The sequence below is a fragment of the Trichophyton verrucosum genome (genome assembly GCF_000151505.1).
Source record: "Trichophyton verrucosum HKI 0517 chromosome Unknown contig00080_128.r1.exp, whole genome shotgun sequence".
Taxonomy (NCBI): domain Eukaryota; kingdom Fungi; phylum Ascomycota; class Eurotiomycetes; order Onygenales; family Arthrodermataceae; genus Trichophyton; species Trichophyton verrucosum.
In genome coordinates, this window is record NW_003315589.1 from 43156 (window position 1) to 61160 (window position 18005).

An 18005-nucleotide genomic window follows, 5' to 3' on the forward strand; every position below is an offset into this window, starting at 1 on the left:
AGCCGAGTTTACTAGGCTGCGGAACTGTCGCATGGAGCCCGAATAGTTTTCCCCCGCTTCGCCCTTCATTTCAGCGAACACTCTATCAATGTCGGGCATGGGGACACGGTGACGTAGAGGCGTTTATTTGGGCCGGTGGATCGAGTGCGGTGCTTCCGTGATGTCTTGTGTGGGTGTTTCAGGATCGCAGCTGGGGGGCGCGAGGTTGGAAAGTCGTCTCCTTGGGCTCAGAGATATATGTGAGCGTCCCCGAGCCGCAGGTGAAGATTAAAGTGACTCAAGAACAAAAGATAGACCATCGCCTGGCTACTGCTAGGTGAAGATGCGTAGAAGGGATGGCGTTGGTGAAGGCGAAGCGGCTCTTGGTTTCTAACTACGAGGTTGGGCTTTGCTCTTGTGGTGACGTAATAGCTTGACTTCATATCGCGGCTATCGAACTTAAGTTACTCGCGTCTATTTAAAATATTCACATGCATGAGCCTCCTTAAGTTTTTCCTTTTACTCCTTTTTGGTTTGACCCCTTTCGATAGGTTTAAGAGGAAGAAATAGATACTGAAATAGACAAATCCTTCCTTCACTCTAGCCCGAAGTTTGTGATCCAGGTGCGGCGGTACTCTTGAATGACTAGCTCGATGAATCGGCAGGTAGACTCATGGATATCAATTGGTCCATCGACCAAGAGGGAGTTGTAGTTCCTCAGCATGTTGCGCAGATGAGTACGGAACCTAGCAATCATGATAACATAGTATGTGTGTAAGGGATCGTTGACCTTCCAATTAGCAGGCGGAGGGGAAGTCGGCTTTCTGACGGTGTGTTGCAGTGCCTGAACAGCGATTGCACAGTTGGGAGTGTTGATGGTAGTTCTAAACCCATCAATCGAGCCAAACGGGGAGTAATGCCATCTAGAGCGGATGTTGTTGAAAATGCTGACATAGTGATGTTGACATTCTTCAATAAATGTGTCCTGTTGGTAGCGGCCTAGGCTTTGGAGCTTCTCGCGGAAACAGACAGTAAATTGGTCAAGTATCGAAGAATAGAAGATGGGGCATTTTTGGCTAGGTAGCCAGCCAGCTGGTGGTGGTTGTTCAGGTAGCTTTACTGCCTCCTGGAGTGCGCGTGCAGCAATGGCAAAGAAGTACCGTTCGGTATTGTTTTTGAACTCAAACCCTGGCGGAGTGGGAGGCGGCGGGGTTAAAGGCGACGGCAGGGAGGGCATTGCTGGTGATTCCGGCAATGTTGGCGAAGATGATACCGTGCTGGGAGTAACAGGTTCAGATGGAGTAGTTGGAGTAAGGATGATCCCTGGAAGCCCCTATTGCTCAAAGTGAGTATATTAAGGCCTTGCGCGTCTATGTGGCCCAAATACTCGAGAAAAAAACAAAAGCTAGCAGAGTAGATACCTTGTTTGCATCACCAGAGAAGAGAACAGCCGGGACGCGGATCATGCCGTCGCTGTCAACAACGTAGAGGCCAACGCTAGTATATTGGAGTCTTTCGCCCAGGGTGCCTTCAATTCGAGAGCAGGAGTCAAGTGCGCAGCATCCTCCATAGTCAGCTCAGACAACGCTGCCTCAATCCAGCTCAAGCTAGCTCTTTGAGGGTCAATCATGGTCAAGAACCAAGTGCAGGAGAATGGTTGCTGCACAAAGAGCCTAGCAACAGGGCAAGTGCTGACGTCACTCTCAATTTCCACTCTCAGAATGAAGCAGTGATATATAGGCTAATTCTTTAAAAACCCATTCATTAAAAACCTGGCCTGAATTTAGGAATTTGGTAGGCAGCAAAGAAAGGAGGGTGAATATATCCAAAGCCCATGTTAGACTCTGACAGGGATGTCATGGCAAAGTACTGTGAAGGGTAACGATATTTTATAGACGCTTCTTCTCAGGTCCAAAATGCATCTGTAAAAATGATTCCAGGCTTTTCAAAGAATATTGAATATAGGTATAGATAAATAGAGATTGAGATACCAAAAAGTAAATTTTCAAAAATAAAGTAGAATTATAGCGCTTCATGGGTATATAAGATCATCTAATCACTTTTCAGTTGGATCTATTATAGAGAATATTGAAAAAGGAACCTGTCCATGTGGGAGAGATATGGGCAAAGTAGATGGTATCAACTTGTGGTCATAAATATCTGTCTTTTTGTCAGCTAGGAGGTCTTGATGTGACAGGTAGCAAGAGATAATACCTCGTTCAATGACTTGGAGTCCATAACTGCTCGTCTCTTTTGCTGTATATACCGCCCTCGGAGAAGCTGTCGAGAAATAGGGATAACCCTTTCCTTGACAGCAATAGGTGCTGCTGGTGTTGATGGAGAAGTCTCCACTCTCTTGGTGTCCTTTGTATCTTCTTCACTAGGTGTTGATGAAGTTTCAGCCTTATCAGCCTGTGCTTCTTCTTTTCGTTTCCGCTTTTTCGATTTCTTCTTATCCTTCGACTTTCGTTTCTCGCTCTTCGAATCAGTCTCGGCATCGTCAGAGGTCTCCGCTCTTGAAGCGGGAGCAGATATCTCCGTTGCAAATCCGCTATCTGCAATTTCCTCGGACTCTTGCGTTTCCCTTTTCCGCTTCTTCTTCTCCTTGGATTTCTCTTTCTTCTCTTTTCGTTCCTTTTTCTCCTTCTTTTCTCGTTTCCTCTTTTCCTTCGTGTCTATATCTTCTTCCGCTGATCCGTCAGCAGGCTTAGCATCTGCAGGGCTCTCCACGTTCTTATTTTCTTCTTCATTTGGTATCTTATTGGCTTTGTCTGGTACCAGGAGTCCGCCACCGATGAAGTTCATGCAACCCCATCTCCGCTCAATATATGTCATGGCTTTGATATCCCGTTTAACCTTCATTTCCTTTTCTATTTCAACTTCACTCCTTCCATTGAGTCGTCCCAGTAGGCCTTGGAATGCGTCTAATCCGGTGGGCTCATCGCCTATCAGTGGCCGGCGGGGTTTAGCTCCCAGCCCTAGGTTATCGTCTTTGAGGGATACTCGGATGTGGCCAAAGCTGGCAGCGGTATATGTATCGGTCCGGTTACTGTTTGCTGCACCCAAAAAGTCACCAGGCGCCCAGCCCTGGGAGGTCATGATTTTGTGTCCATAGCCGGACGTTGATCGAGTCCACGTTGTGTTATTCGGGTCATTTGAAATTTTGGTCCTCCTGACAAACAGTTAAATTGGCACCATGGCATTAATCAACAGTTACAGTCTGCGGACTTACTTCTTAGGAGCGGCTAGACCCATTGTGACGGCCTGAGGACTGCGTCTACTGGACAAGAGCTATGGACTTTCGAAATTGTTTTTATTTTATTTTTTATTTCCTCAAAAAAAAGTCGAAGTTTGATAAGATATTACTGTGCCGCCGCTTTAAGCAGGGTTCGTAGGTGAGAAGTTGTGGCCTCCTCTCACATCCACCAACAACGTTTATTCCCCGAAAATATTGCAAAATAGAGCACAAATGTCCGAGCTATGTGTGTCAAGCCGATATATCTTCCATGCCGTCGTCCGCGAGGATACCAATATCGCTGTTTATCTTCCAAGCAGAAAATGACGCCGCAATAACATGATTACTTAATGTGACATGCGGAATAACTTAAAACCGAGCTCCGCTTTTGTCCCTTTTGGGTAATCCTGGACTTCCCACCACTATTCAAAGTCTTCAACGTCCAGCAAGTTTGACAGACTCAAAGGAATTCAAAGGAGTCCAAAGGCAGTTCAAAGAAGATTACATACGCTGTTGTGTCCTTGAAACCAGTCGTCAGAGGGGTAAAGCATGGCTGCGAGACAATCACAAAAACGGAGACAAGCAAACGCCCGCCCCAGAAGCAACCGGAGGGCAAACACGGCGGAGAGCGAGAGCGGGCTATCTGCCAATTCAGGCGCAGAAATGACCAATTTACTCAAGAAACTAAACAATTCTGTGAGCAGCAAATGCTGTTATTAGCGCTGCTTATTTCGTTGATGTCTGCGAAGACGATAACTGGCTTCCAGCGTATTAACCAATGTATCTTCGCCTCTCTAGGTAGCAGGAAGGAAGTCAGCTAATGACGGGCGCAAGAAGTTTCAAGCCCAACACAAAGCGAGTGTCAGGAAGATTGAAGACAGGTTCAAGGAGGTCTCTCGATCGAATAAGCAAGCCATGTAGGTGCTGTACTTGAATTTAGATTGCTAACTCTAGTATTGTGCCCGGTTTTGGTACCCAACAACTCCCACTCAAAGACACAATTATCGCTGGTTTATTGACATGTCAAATAGTCTGGAATATCGTAAGACTCAGCTGGACCGGCTCCAGGAACTGGCAAAGAGAAAACTCGAGATTGAAAATGAGATAACTAAGCGTGTGCTATTGCTGGAGAAGGAGTACAAGGAAGCAAATCGAACTGTGCAGGCCATGCTCCAAGAAAAGATCAAAACTCTCCAGGAGTGAGAAGAATGGCGGAGCATCGATCTTTATTGTTGCATTGTTCATCTAAGGAATAAAATAGAACATGCAGGAAGAGGAGAAACAATAGTGTTTGTTTCTACAGCCATCAACTGACTGACTGACTGATTGATTGCTATCTTTTATTGTCAAACAACCGTCTGAAGGGTCATCTTTGACCAGATGTGTCTGCTTTCTTATAGATTATAATACACCTCAAATCAATACAGCTGCTGCAGTGTTGTGTGTCTCTTGTTACTATTATTGACCGCGTATAAAGTGAACTGGAACTCTCCATCTTCCTATCTGAACACTTCCTTTAAGACTAAATAAAGGAAAGCTGCCAGTCTTCAGCTATATCATGTTTAAATTGCTTCCTTTAAGCCCTTTTCTTTTCACTTTTGCCCAACAGAAAAACTAACAAATCTTATAACTATCAAAACCCAGCTGGAACTCTGGAAGCAGCATCCTACTTTTTGACCTAAATAAAGATATATAAACCTACAGCCGTCACTTACACCTTCCTGTGATATTCGTCACCTGCTAGAGGAAAGCAAAATAGCAGGAAAATAAAAGGGAAATTCACTTGCGACTCACTCTGGCGTTTCTGATGCCGCGGATGGGTGAAGGAAAAACATGCAACCTCTGGACACAGCCGTCTGCGCAACAGGATATGCAGCTATACCTCTGCTGAACAGACAGTCCATGCGCTCGCAGTATTCGCTATAACCGCTATACTCCAGCCCAAAAAAAAACTACCTCACGCGATGGCTGTGCGAGTCCTCTGCAAGGATGCGCCGGACCGCACAGTTGTCCTCGTGGCAAATGGCTACGCCCTCACCATGCGCCATCACCAGTCAAGCGAAGAAGTATCCGGGAACGTACAGGTTCTGAGCATTCCAAAATGTATTGTCGAGTTTACTACGGCCGATTCGATACCCCTGGCTGAGTATCGCACGTTGGGAACTGGACTTGGAACGCTCGGTCTGATCGCGCTCGCCGCTGGTGAGGTTTTTATATGCATCGTCAACCAAGCAACCAATGTCGCCAGCGTGAGGCCCGGAGAAACAGTCCAAAGGATAGACAGTGTTGACTTCTGTACGAAATCTTCAGTCTCCTACTTCTTGCGGTATTCCATTGATTGGATGAGGCTGACAGATATAACATAGATTGCTTGAATAGAGCTGATTATGACCTGGTCCAGGATCCTGAGTCTGATACGTATAATAACCCTTATGGAAGAGGTTACCAAGGATACGAATCTCCAGCAGAAAATCCATCTCTAGCATTGAAAAAGCTTCTGAGTGACGGAAGCTTCTATTACAGCTCTGACTTTAATCTGACCGAACGCATTCAGGACAGGTAAGATCACGTATACTCAACGGACTGAACTTGACGTCGGCTAATTTCATTTTTTTTCTCTCTCTTCACAAGAATTGATGACCCCGTTGCTTACGACGTTGAGAGCCTGGATGAAGATTTCCTGTGGAATTCATTCATGATCAAGCCTTTACTACAGCTCAGAAGTGGACTGAGTCTGAATGATAGGCAGAGTCTAGACTCATCTCAGCTTCTTATATCCGTCATTAGGGGCTTCGCTCAGTCCTTAACCATACCTGCTTCGTCACCTCTGTTCCCACACATTGAATCTAATATGCCCTCGAGCTTAACAGTAATATCGCGCCTTTCCTCTCGCCGTGCCGGAACTAGATTCAACGCCAGAGGTATCGACGACAATGGAAACGTTGCCAACTTTGTTGAGACTGAAACTATTCTATGGATACCTCCTGCCTTGTGTTTTTCTTATACCCAGATTCGAGGCTCTGTACCTATATTCTGGGAACAGGAAGCTGGTTATATACCTGGACAGCAGAAAATCGCCATCGGCCGCTCTGCAGGCGCTACGCAACCCGCATTTGACAAACACTTCGAGGCTTTAGCTGAGAAATATGGGGCTGTACATGCAATTAACCTGCTTGCTAAAGCAAAGTCTGGAGAAGCGGAGCTGTCACAAAGATATATGTATCATGTTCGGGGCAGTCCCTTGCGCCAGAATCGTGATATAAAGTCAAACTCAGAGCATGATATATTGAAACTAACAGAATATGACTTCCATGCTGAAACGAAAACAACGGGGTATGAGGCTGCCCGTTCCATTCAGGATGTGATAGCAGACTCTGTTGAAGGATTTGCCTATTTCCTATCCGAGGCACCTCAGGGCAATGAAATGGATCTCTCAGCGGCAGAACTCAGACTTCTCAGACAAAAGAACATTGTACTACAACAAGAAGGTGTCTTTCGAACAAATTGTCTGGACTGCTTGGACAGGACTAACCTGGTCCAAACCATGATTAGTAGCATGGCAATTGACATGTTTTTTGCGCAGTGGAATGGCCATGCGTCACCGGATTTCTGGATGAAGCACTCGACTCTATGGGCTGATAGCGGAGATATGTTGTCAAGAATATATGCTGGAACTGGAGCCTTGAAGTCTTCGTTTACTAGGCATGGAGCAATGTCAGTCGCTGGTTCCTTCGCAGACATAAGGAAGAGTGCCACTCGTCTTTTTGTTAACAACTTTACCGACCCTGCGAAACAAATCACTATAGATACCCTACTAGGCCTTTCGACTAACCAGGAGTCGGTGTATCTGTTTGATCCAGTGAAAGATGCGGTGAATGCTGAGCTTACTCGGAGAGTAAACGAGTTTACCTCGTCTGAAAAGACTTATATATGGGTTGGAACGTTTAACATCAACGGACGCCGTGAAGGAGCTACTGAAGGACTGGGCCCATGGTTGCATGGCTCTCTTAACCAGCTTCCTGAGGATCCTACGATAGTTGCTGTTGGATTCCAAGAGATTGTTGAGCTTAGCCCCCAGCAGATTATGTCCACTGACCCAAGCACGCGCAAGATTTGGGAGCACGCAGTTATATCATCACTCAATGCCAGGACCACGAAGAGAAAAACGACCGAGTATGTTTTGCTGAGGAGTGGCCAGCTAGTAGGCGCAGCACTCCTGCTGTTTGTAAAAAAGGACGTTATAAATAAGATAAAGAATGTGGAAGGCAGCTTGAAGAAGGTATTCATCCTGTGAATATATATCTCTTGGGAGACAGGGCTAACTGGACCGAATAATAGACTGGCTTATCTGGAATGGGAGGGAATAAGGGTGCTGTTGCCATCCGCTTGGACTATAGCAATACGTCGATATGCTTTATCACCGCTCATTTAGCTGCCGGCTTCTCGAACTACGAAGAAAGAAACAGAGACTACCACACCATAGCTCGGGGTCTTAGGTTCCAACGAAACAGACCTATTGTCGGACATGATGCAACCATCTGGTTCGGTGATTTCAACTATAGGATTGGCCTTAGCAATGAGCGCGTGAGGCCTCTAATTGAATCGGGAGATATAGATGTACTATATCAGCATGACCAGGTATTTTTCTTGATGTGCGAATATATGCCCTGATCACTACTAACTTTCAATAGCTTAACCTCCAAATGGTTGCTGGCCTTGCATTCCAGTATTATATGGAAGGGCCTGTCACATTCCCTCCAACATATAGATACGACAATGGCACAGATGAATATGACACCTCGTAAGTTTGAGAGGCAGTCCATCCGTTTGGATCCTTAAATACTGATAATGTTTCCAGAGAAAAGCAAAGAATCCCCGCCTGGTGCGACAGGATCCTTTGGAGAGGAAGAATTCTACGTCAGCTAGCCTATAAGACTGCACCCCTGAAATTTTCGGACCATCGACCCGTATATGCAACATTCGAGTGCGACATATCGACGGTAGATGAGAAGCGAAAGGAAGAAATAAGCCATCAGCTTTATGAAAAACTGAAGCAACAACCTGCCACCGCAACTACAAACCCGTTGTCTGATGATGAGGAAGATGAGAATGAGCCTATGTACCCGATAAACCCAGGCCTTCCACCTCCTAGCTCCGAAAAGCGCAAGTGGTGGCTTGATCACGGTGAGTGTATTTATTTGACTTAGTCGACTGTTAGCGTTGATATGTTAGAGCTAACAATTTTATAGGCCTTCCTGCTCGATCAACTATTACTCCACCCCTTGGTGCTGTGAGCAATGTCCGGCGAAGTGCCAATCCTTTTTCATTTTCTCGGGGGTCTGATTGGATTAATGTCGGAAGAGATGATGCTTTGAGCGAAATGAGCGAGCAGGACCTACGAGAGTCGAAAAAGGCATCCTCCACAAACAGAGAGCCATTTAGATCTGTGGGAGAAGTTATAGGCGGCCCTGAATCGCTTGCCACAGACATGCCTCAAACCTCTAAGGTTGCCGTCAGCAGCAAAACAGTAAAATCGGTAAAAATACCGCCTCCGATACCTAGGAAACCAGCAAAATTGAGACGACATTCATCCGGCGAAAGCGATCGGAAACCCGCCTCAAGTAATGGTGTCTCTAGTGGATACGAAATGGTCAACCCATCCACTCTTCACCATATCAAGGGTCGCCAAGAACAAGCATATACTGGTAAGGCTGGCGGAGCCACTACCTCGTCAGTATCACAAGCTACGAAATCACTACCAACGAACGAGCTCATGGACTCCGATGCAGGAACAAGAGTACCTTCGTGGGAGCCGCTTCAACCGAAAAAGTGACCGGATGGTCAGGTGGTTTACAGCTAGTCATAGGTTTATGTTGGAAAGCGATAACTCCCATAGAATTACATTGAAACCATATCATCAACGTCTCTATGCATGGCACGCTCAAGGCCAATTCTATCAGATTATATATGATGCCAAGTACACAATGAACCCTGCAGCACTGAGGGGAATTAGGTGTTATCGAGTAGTATGCTGCTTTTTGAAGTTCAACCCATTACTTTAAGGCAGCCTTCAAATTAGGCGATATTCCCTTTTCTTTGATAGATCAGTCAAGGCCAAGCAACTCCACCTGATTTGTGACCATCAGGGAACTACCTGGCTCTTGAAAGCATATAGTTACCTATATCTGCTTCCTGAGTGCGGTATCGGGGGGGTTCTACTTGCGTCTCCTCCGTATCTGTAAGGCTGCGGCTGGTTAACAAAGTGGGCTCTTATTGTGGCCGGTGGTGCTCGCACAGCACTGGATCCCCAAACAGGATCAGTTCGGAATGTTGAGCATCACTTTTCCTGTATCATATATTTGTGGGTATGCGATATCTGCTCGTTTTCTAACCACGGAGGCGAGAATCTGTGGGTATTATATCCCGGTCCAAGGAAAGTCGGATCCCCTCACTTCTTCATAGCTCCAAAATCAAGTTGACGGGACACTCCTTTAAACTTTGACTCGTCAATCTCACCAACTCGTCTGCCCATATCGTTGCCCATTTTCTTTTCTCCCCCTGCCTTCCTAGGCAAGTCCTCGTTCTTAGTTGGTTTAGGCTCAGCAAGCCACCACTGATGCTGCAAGACTTGAGTGGCCGTAATTCGTTTCCTTGGGTCAAGTTTTAACATAGAGGCGAGTAGGTCGGCCCCCAAAGGTCCAGCTGTCGGAAACTGGCGGAGGAAAAATTCCCGGCCTTGTAGGGGTATGACATGGTTTTCCTCAATTGGGACGTAGTTGGGTAGCTTTGTCACTCCAGGCCAGTTTTCTTCCGTAGGTGCCCCAAATGCAGCACAAATTTTAGATATTTGGTCCATATCTGTGTTTCCAGCGGCGAAAGGGACGCGCAGAATAAGCTCGGCGAACACCATTCCCATAGACCATATGTCGACTGCACCGGAATATTGTCTGGCGCCGAAGAGTAGTTCTAATGGCCTGTACCATCGTGTGATGACTTGATGTGTCATGTTGAGGTATGGATCAGCAAATGATCTGGCAAGACCAAAATCCGCCAATTTAACTTCTCCATCCGATGCAATTAACAAGTTGTTAGGTTTAATATCACGGTGTAGAATGAAATTCTTATGACAGAACCAAACTCCACGTGCAAGCATGCTTATCCATGCTTTAATATCGGCCACACCGTACTGGATAGAGTTGTCTTTGATCAACATTTCAAGATCTCCAAGGGGTAAAAATTCAAGAACGAGATTTAGATTTTGGTCTTTGGAGGAGAAAACGTCATGCAATGCAATGACGTTCGGATGAGACAGCTCCTGAAGGTATTTTACTTCACGGATGGCGTCCATGGATAGCCCGTCCTTGTACTCGGCGTTTAGTTTTATTTTCTTTATTGCAACGAGCGAAGTGGGATCGTCTCGTAGATGGCCTAGGTAAACAACTGCATATGTACCTTCACCGAGCTTCTTATCTTTCAAAATAACCAAATGTTAGCATTATGAGAATCCCAATGGTTGAGGTATATGTGCCCGCCCACCTTTGACATATTTCCGTCGCACATCAGCGTTTAACTGCTCTGCCAGCTCTGGTTCAGGCATGGAAGGCTTAGAAGCTGCAGAATCACCACTAGGTGCTGTTCGAGGCTCTTGAGAAGCAATATTTCTCATAGCTAGCGATTTTGGAGCACCTGTAGTAGTGATGGGAGGGAATTGAGAGGGGAGCGGCGATACTGCCATAATGTCAAGAGAAATTGGATTCCACCAATTTCGGGAGACAAAGGATAAGGTAGTACAAAACTGAGACACTGATCCGAACAGTTCTCCTGATATTTAATCAATACACCTTTGTCTGTTAGCAAAATATATATCGTCGGCTTTCATCTTTGTATGTTGCGATGGAAGCTTTGGTTGGCCCGAGCTCAAACCGGAGGTCGGCGTTTTGTTGATCCGAGCTAAGTGTCCCCGTCGGGCAATTCAAAATTTTGGTGCAAAATCTTGAACGAAGACGAAGAACCAGTTGAACGTCTTCTATACAGCGCCATTGAGCATTGGATTGACTCGCCTTGAGACCCTTACCGGTTTACCTACGCCCTTGGCGTTGTGCCTGTTTTCGCTCTCGTCACACCCGCCGATGGTGCTCTTACACCACGAGCTAAATTAAAATCCTCACCCCCGAGACCTCGACATTGAACAGTTTGATATAAGGCGATATAACCGCCATGGCTGCGGCGCGTATACCAGGCTTTAATGCCAGAACATCCCTTCCACTGCGGCTTTTCACCTCCGTCACGAACCCTCCTTACCAACCTTGCGTACGATACCTTCACCATTCTCGAAAACCCGCAACAGTGCCATCACCTACTCCATTCGTGCCTGATGTCGAAACATTCCTACGCCTAATTGGGCGAAACATGTCTAGATATTCCAGCAAAATCACGGGATGGAAGCAATTGTTTACAGCGGACTCGGCTGAGCTTCGAGAATTGGGCATAGAAATGACAAGAGACAGACGATACATACTGCGGTGGAGAGAGAAATTCAGACAGCAGGACTACGGCCCAGGAGGTGATTTCGAAAACGTTGTTGACGGTGTTGCTGAGCTGAGAGCTGTTGAAGTCCCCGTCGAAAAGTCAAAGAGTGCAAAAACTACAAACACCGATGGAGAGTCCCTAGATGTCAACACAATGGGCACCGCTACCCTTACGCCTGGAATGCGTTATGCGATTGTCAATCTACCGCCAGGCGAAACAGAGCTCAAGGATACTTCTAAGCCGCTCAAAAAGTTTGCCCATTATAAATTGCATCACGGCAATATGATCAAGGGGCCGTATGCTCAGATTATTCCAAACACATGGAGTACCGCGGTCAAGGTTCAGGTTACTGATGGCATGTGGGAGCATAAGCGTGGCAGAAAGATTGATGGTGGTCAGAGAAGACAGAAGGAGATCAGAGCGAAGAGAGCGCTGGCGGAGAGAAGGAATGCTCAGGCAGCTGCTTAGGCGTTTCGTAGCGTCGGAGTTGAAAGGGGAGCACGAGATTAACGACGTTGCTGGCTGGTTACTTCCTGATGTTACTGGCTTGGATATCGCTGTTTAGATGCTAGATTATCCCAGCTACGGGAAGATGTACTATTTCCAATGTATATTACCATTTTTTTTTGTACCAAAGCTAACGGAGTAACTGCAACTCTCCTGTTCACCTAGAGAGTATTGTAATAAACGATTGTATTAGATTAATACTGTTATCTACACCCCCATCTTCGAAGCATGGTCAAAAGAAAGATTTTATTACATATGCTCTATCCGAAATCCTATTTGCATGACCATAAAGTGCAAATATGGCTCGGTGTATAAACGTAAGAAAAAGAGAAGAAATAAATGAGAAAGAAGCAAGAAATTAACATGATTCAATCCGCAATCGTGATTATCATTTCTGAGAAGGCTGCTTTCGTTTCTCCCACGAGACCATGGGGTTGCCAAGGGGCTTCGAGAAGAGGGACTATTGATTATAAGTTAGTAAAATCGAGCGACATAAAGGAGCGTAATATGCCAAACTTACCGAATAGTCAGTTGGCGGCACCACATCTTTGGTGCCTTCAACTTGCTTCCATTTCATTAGTCTGGCTAGCGTGGCTGTTACGGTTCCAAGCTGAACATATGCAAATTGTTCACCGATGCATCTGTGTCTGCCTGAGCCGAATGGGAGATAAGGACTGTTGGCACCCTTGCTAACCAAACCATATCCGTAATCTGTCTTTTCTTCACTGGCCTCGACTACGGTGACACCGGCGTTGTTCTCCCATCGGTGAGGGTTCCAGACCAGGGGGTCAGGGAAGTACTGAGGGTCTCGTGATGGAACACCGGGAGCAGCAAGGAGGTTGTGAGAGGTTGGGACAACATAGTTGGTTCCTTCAACGGGCATAGGGGATTTGACAGCACGGAGGATGGAGTGAATTGGAGCGTGAAGGCGGAGAGTCTCCTTGATTACATTGTTGTGAAGGTCGAGTTTCTGAAGAGCTTCGTAGGTGAGTGGTGGAAGATCCTCGCCGAGAACACGTTTCTGTTCCTCGTAGAGCTCCTCGAGAATATCTGGACGGCTAGCAAGGCGGAGAACGATCCAGGAGCCAGTGGAGGAAGAAGAGTGCTGGCCAGCCATAAGTAGAGCAATCATCATGTGGGCAACCTCGATATCTGGAATTGGGGTTCCATTCTTGTACACGGACGACATCAGGTTCCATACCATGTCCTCGGAGTCTTTCTCTCCACCAGCCTCACGTCGCTGACGGATGATGTCGGTGTAAACCTGGGCCATCTTCCGTTGAGCACGGTCACGCTTGCGGTTGTGTGGGAAAGGGAACCATGGGAACATGAAGTTGATGGCGGCGAAGCCCATGTCGAGATCGGAGTAGAGTTCCGCAAAGCTGGAATCGAACTTTCCGCGCACCTCTTTACCCTGTAGAGATCGAGAGGCGGTGTAGATGGTGATTTCAGCCATGACCTTGCTGACATTGAAAAGTCCGGAGTCGCCCTTGAAGATGGGAGAGGACTCGAAGAACTGCTCGACTTCTTTGGTGATCAGGGTGACATAGGATCGGAGAGCTTCAGAGGTGAGGCCGAACTTGACGAACTAGCAGGCGGTTAAATTAGCAATGGATAGCCAGGAGATTGAGACGGGAAAATAAATTGCTGTACACACCTTCTTCTGCTCCATGAGCTTGGAGTTTGGGCAATCGTACACCACATGTCGTCCGAACACTGGGGTGGTGAGAGGGGAGTAGACATCCTCCGCGCAAACATCCTTGAGCTTTCCGTTCAAAATGAAATCATTTCCCTTTGTACCAAGGAAAACAGTCGTCTTCTTGCCCAGGAGTATGAATGTGAAGATATCTCCATACTAGAATACCGAAATTATTTATACGTTAGCTTTGCGCATTCTTCTGGTATAGCTAGCTAGTTGAATTCCGCCAACTAACCTTCTCCTTGCAGTCGTCAAAGAACTTGTATGGGTCAATTCCATAGGAGATCGTGCTTCCAATGATCGGAACCCAGTGGAAGACCACCGGAGGCTTTGTAGGGTCCTTGAACAGGAGCTGCTGCAGGACGTTGATAACAATGGAGAGGACGATAAAAGCCGATACGGCACTTGCGACGAGCGCGGCGGTGGACAGGGTCGAGCAGTTCTCGCAGAAACGAGAGACAATGTCGGCTAAGAGGCCCATGGTGACTGGTTCGTCTTCTTATCCTCCTGCTTCAGCCTCTTCTTCTGCTTCCGCTCGAGACTTGTTCGTTGTTTTGGTATGCCTGAAGCTGCGGACGAAGCAAGGAAAAAAAATGTCGACCTTGAGATCGAACTCGCATTTTATGCAAGGGGCGTACGGTACTGTAAGATAATGCATTGTTCCTGGTATTTTACGTGGTTTTAATTGGTTTACGGCTGTATCTCCAATACCAAAATTACCGCAGCTCCTCCCACCCCCCTTTTCTCCCTTGCGGTGCGCAGGCCAACGGCCGTCGAGATGATTACATTTTGAGCACGCGACAGGCGGAGACGGCCTTGGACAGGTGTTCCTGCAGGGCGTCACCTTGTTCGCGGATTCTCTGCTGCCTGAGAGCGACCTGACGGTGGGCGCATCAGGCCATCGCGGCTTCAGGGAGGCCGGCCGGCTTAGTCATGGCAGCTTAAGCTATTAACGGCTTTCAATATCAAAGCCATTATTGTTATTATTATTGTCCGATGAGTGAGAAGAGACTGTAATTACATTGCCCAGTGGACGCTATTGTACCCATTAGTTATATCGCACAAAATGGAATCCTTAAACACGAGAATCGCCGTCGTCTCCAAGGCAGTGACCAAGCCAGTTTTGCTTTTCGGTTAGTTGGCCCCCTTTCACCTTTCAACCAGGGGGTATAGTCAAAGAAAAAAAAATTAAGAAAAAACCACAATATAAACGGAAAAGGTATGAAAAAAAAGAGAGTTGAAAACAAAAGTCCGGAATAGCAGGGTGGTGGCTAGTGGTATCATCCCGAGACGGATGGGCTTCTGCTACCTCTTGCTTCCTCGTGGAGTCTTGTCTGCGTCGTCCTGATGGACAACCGGCTTCCGTGCCTCACTCTCAAGCTCCAGTGAATCGTCAGACTGCTCATCGAATAACACCTGGTCTCCACTTCCACCGAGTTCCATGAACTCCTTTGAATTCCGATTGCCAGCCGGTTTGGGTTCCTGGGCTTGAGGCACGGGGTGATTCTGGTATATAGTTATGTTCTGGGAGGAAGGGTCGTCTTCCTTTGTCTTCACCACTTGCTTAACCGTGACTTCATGTATGTCACTCAGCAGCCTGCGGACCATAGTTGGTCTACGTTCTTTTGACACCCTGAGGCCCCCGATAGCCCCGGCTAGGTCATCGGTGCTGTCTGCGACCCTAGGCTCATCGGGGTCGATGCCAGTGATCCATGGGTGCTCGAGACATTCATCAACTTTCAAACGCTCCTTCACGTCGACTTCAATCATAGAGTCAATAAGGTCCATGGCGTTATAGTCGATTGAGTCCCAGTACGGGGAAGGATACTTGAAGTATCCGAGCTGGATCTGCTCTTTCTGAGTGTATGGGTACTCTCTTGGGTGGTACAGCTCATCTGAAAAAGGAGGGAATCCGCACAGGCAGATGTAGAGCACCACTCCGAGTGACCAGATGTCGACGGCCCGGGTGTACATCCTGGCCACAGCGTTTTCTGCCAGTATCTCAGGAGCAACATCTGATAAGAATTGTTAGATGCAATTTTGCTGAATTAATACACCAGGGTTAACAGAACAATAGGGAAACTTACAGCCAGGTGTTCCACATCTAGGTTTATGATCTCTTAGTAAAATTGACCCCAATTTGGACGGCAAAAGATGGTGAACTTACAGCGTGGTGGTGAAGGAGTGTTCACCGACAATCTTTGCGAGGCCGAAGTCTGCTAATTTTACGGTAAGATCTTTATCAACAACCAGAATGTTCTCTGGCTTTATGTCACGGTGAATGATATTTCGCTCATGCTACGATAGCCGTTAGCCATATACATAGTCACAAGTATGGTTGAACGAAAAGCGAACGACATACCAGGTATTTCAAGCCTTCAAAAAGCTGAATGAACACTTTTCGTGTCTCATCCTCGCTGAGTTTCTGATGCCTAATGATCCAGTTGAACAGTTCACCCTCTGGCGCAAGTTCAAGAATCAGGTAAACACCGTCACTCTCGTCAAAAGTATCTTTTAGACACAGCATATTCGGATGGTTGACACTCATCAACATCGAAATCTCTTGCTGTAGTGCCTCGCGGTCTAGCCTCTGAACAGCGCCGGGGCGTTTCTCGAAATGTTTGACGGCATACTTCACCCCAGTAGAACGTTCAGCGCATAGATAAACCGAGGCAAAGTGTCCCCTGCCCAGCATGTCGAAGAGCTTATACTGCTGTCGGAACTTGCTTGTGTTCCGACTCCGCGGGTAGTTGAAGATGAATCTGGATTCTTGCAAGATGGTAATCTCGTCGCCATTTTCGAGCTCCCGGCGTTTGTTCCTGCCGATGATGGCGTCGTTGATGAAAGTGCCATTGATAGAGAGATCTTCTACAATTGCAACAAAGTCTCCTCCCCTGTTTTCGTGGAATATCAGACAATGGCGGTTGGATATCGTGGGGAGCTTGATCCTGAAATCTACAGTACCAGATGATTAGCAATTGGATCGTCACTACACGGCGGGGAGTATGCGATGGGTAAAACATACCGCACTCTGCGTGCCGGCCTATAAGATATCCAGCGCGGTTTATCTCTCTAGTTCCACGCTTCGAGGTGGTGCTTTCCGGCGTTGATATGTCTGATGCCGCTCCAATTACCGGTGTAGTATTTGTGCTGTCCCGCTTCTTCAGAACCAATTGGCCTCCAAAATTGTTATCTAGCGGAGTAAGATATCCCCATATGCCCTGGGCCGCCTCATCTTCCACATCGTCAATGGATTGGATTGGGGGATACTGAGAGAAACCCTGGGTGGGACATGAAGACTCGTCTGGCGATTGACCTCGAGGCGCCTCCTTTCGGCGGCCTTCTGGGGGAGAAACTGTAGCAACTTCACGCTTTTCTTCTGAAATTACCTCATTGACTAGGGGAGAAGGTAGATATCCGGCATCCTGCTGCAATTGAGATGAGATTCGAGGAGATCTCCGTGGCTTCTTTGATTCATGATCCGGAATTGCGTTGCCCTGCAAGTTTGGCAAAGGAGTTAGCAGCAGCCTGAAGATATTTTTTTTTCCCCCTGAGAAACCAATGGCTATAACGTGTCCGTATCTTACCCTTTCTCTCTTCAGATTGCTTCTCTCCCTCTGTGGAGGCATGTTTGGTCCGATGTGAAGAAGTTGACGGTAGTGACGAATACCCCGGATGGACTGCCAATGGCCTCACAACGCCTCAACCCCAAGTTGATGGCAGGCAAAATCAGGTTCGAACACACTCTGCCGTGGTAGTAAGGTCTAACAGTGCCGCTATCGAAGGTGGTAGAAGCAGCCGAGGAGGCGAGGCCAGCGTGAGTGTACCTGCTACCCCGTACTATATCCCAACTATGAGACAGCCGCCGAGGTAGTTAGTTCACTAGGTGTGCGGAGACGAAATAAATATCTTTCGGCTCTCTCAGTTCCAGGCCGGACAAGCCCAGGCCAAGCTGCAGCAAGCCCCCAAGCAAGAGAACGACGGCGCTTAGAGTCAATGGCAGGCCAGGCTGAGCGATCTTCTTGCTCGACCTTTTTTTTTTCTTTCGAAACATGC

The 18005-nt window shown here is 47.1% G+C and overlaps 8 protein-coding genes across 8 annotated transcripts; 3 read left to right on the forward strand and 5 right to left on the reverse strand.

The window, feature by feature from the left end:
• Window positions 1–574: 574 nt before the first annotated feature.
• TRV_00728 (uncharacterized protein) lies at window positions 575–1445 on the reverse strand (the record flags this gene model as incomplete). The annotated part of the gene is made up of 2 exons (XM_003025024.1): window positions 575–1312; window positions 1401–1445. 2 exons carry the CDS (start codon window positions 1443–1445, stop codon window positions 575–577), a joined length of 783 nt encoding a protein of 260 aa, XP_003025070.1.
• A 709-nt stretch (window positions 1446–2154) lies between these two features.
• TRV_00729 (G-patch RNA maturation protein (Gno1), putative) lies at window positions 2155–3078 on the reverse strand (the record flags this gene model as incomplete). The annotated part of the gene is made up of 1 exon (XM_003025025.1): window positions 2155–3078. One exon carries the CDS (start codon window positions 3076–3078, stop codon window positions 2155–2157), a length of 924 nt encoding a protein of 307 aa, XP_003025071.1.
• Window positions 3079–3763: 685 nt separating this feature from the next.
• Window positions 3764–4417, forward strand: TRV_00730 (uncharacterized protein; the record flags this gene model as incomplete). Its single annotated transcript, XM_003025026.1, has 3 exons — window positions 3764–3910; window positions 4013–4131; window positions 4246–4417. The coding sequence occupies 3 exons, from the start codon at window positions 3764–3766 to the stop codon at window positions 4415–4417; spliced, it is 438 nt and encodes a 145-aa protein (XP_003025072.1).
• Window positions 4418–5178: 761 nt separating this feature from the next.
• TRV_00731 (uncharacterized protein) lies at window positions 5179–9047 on the forward strand (the record flags this gene model as incomplete). Its single annotated transcript, XM_003025027.1, has 7 exons — window positions 5179–5540; window positions 5594–5773; window positions 5846–7493; window positions 7553–7852; window positions 7906–8015; window positions 8073–8398; window positions 8464–9047. 7 exons carry the CDS (start codon window positions 5179–5181, stop codon window positions 9045–9047), a joined length of 3510 nt encoding a protein of 1169 aa, XP_003025073.1.
• Window positions 9048–9662: 615 nt separating this feature from the next.
• TRV_00732 (uncharacterized protein) lies at window positions 9663–10949 on the reverse strand (the record flags this gene model as incomplete). Its single annotated transcript, XM_003025028.1, has 2 exons — window positions 9663–10684; window positions 10751–10949. 2 exons carry the CDS (start codon window positions 10947–10949, stop codon window positions 9663–9665), a joined length of 1221 nt encoding a protein of 406 aa, XP_003025074.1.
• A 482-nt stretch (window positions 10950–11431) lies between these two features.
• TRV_00733 (uncharacterized protein) lies at window positions 11432–12211 on the forward strand (the record flags this gene model as incomplete). The annotated part of the gene is made up of 1 exon (XM_003025029.1): window positions 11432–12211. The coding sequence occupies one exon, from the start codon at window positions 11432–11434 to the stop codon at window positions 12209–12211; it is 780 nt and encodes a 259-aa protein (XP_003025075.1).
• A 427-nt stretch (window positions 12212–12638) lies between these two features.
• TRV_00734 (uncharacterized protein) lies at window positions 12639–14430 on the reverse strand (the record flags this gene model as incomplete). Its single annotated transcript, XM_003025030.1, has 4 exons — window positions 12639–12710; window positions 12771–13838; window positions 13908–14105; window positions 14185–14430. 4 exons carry the CDS (start codon window positions 14428–14430, stop codon window positions 12639–12641), a joined length of 1584 nt encoding a protein of 527 aa, XP_003025076.1.
• Window positions 14431–15254: 824 nt separating this feature from the next.
• Window positions 15255–17578, reverse strand: TRV_00735 (uncharacterized protein; the record flags this gene model as incomplete). The annotated part of the gene is made up of 4 exons (XM_003025031.1): window positions 15255–15924; window positions 16117–16247; window positions 16312–16904; window positions 16975–17578. The coding sequence occupies 4 exons, from the start codon at window positions 17576–17578 to the stop codon at window positions 15255–15257; spliced, it is 1998 nt and encodes a 665-aa protein (XP_003025077.1).
• Window positions 17579–18005: the final 427 nt, after the last annotated feature.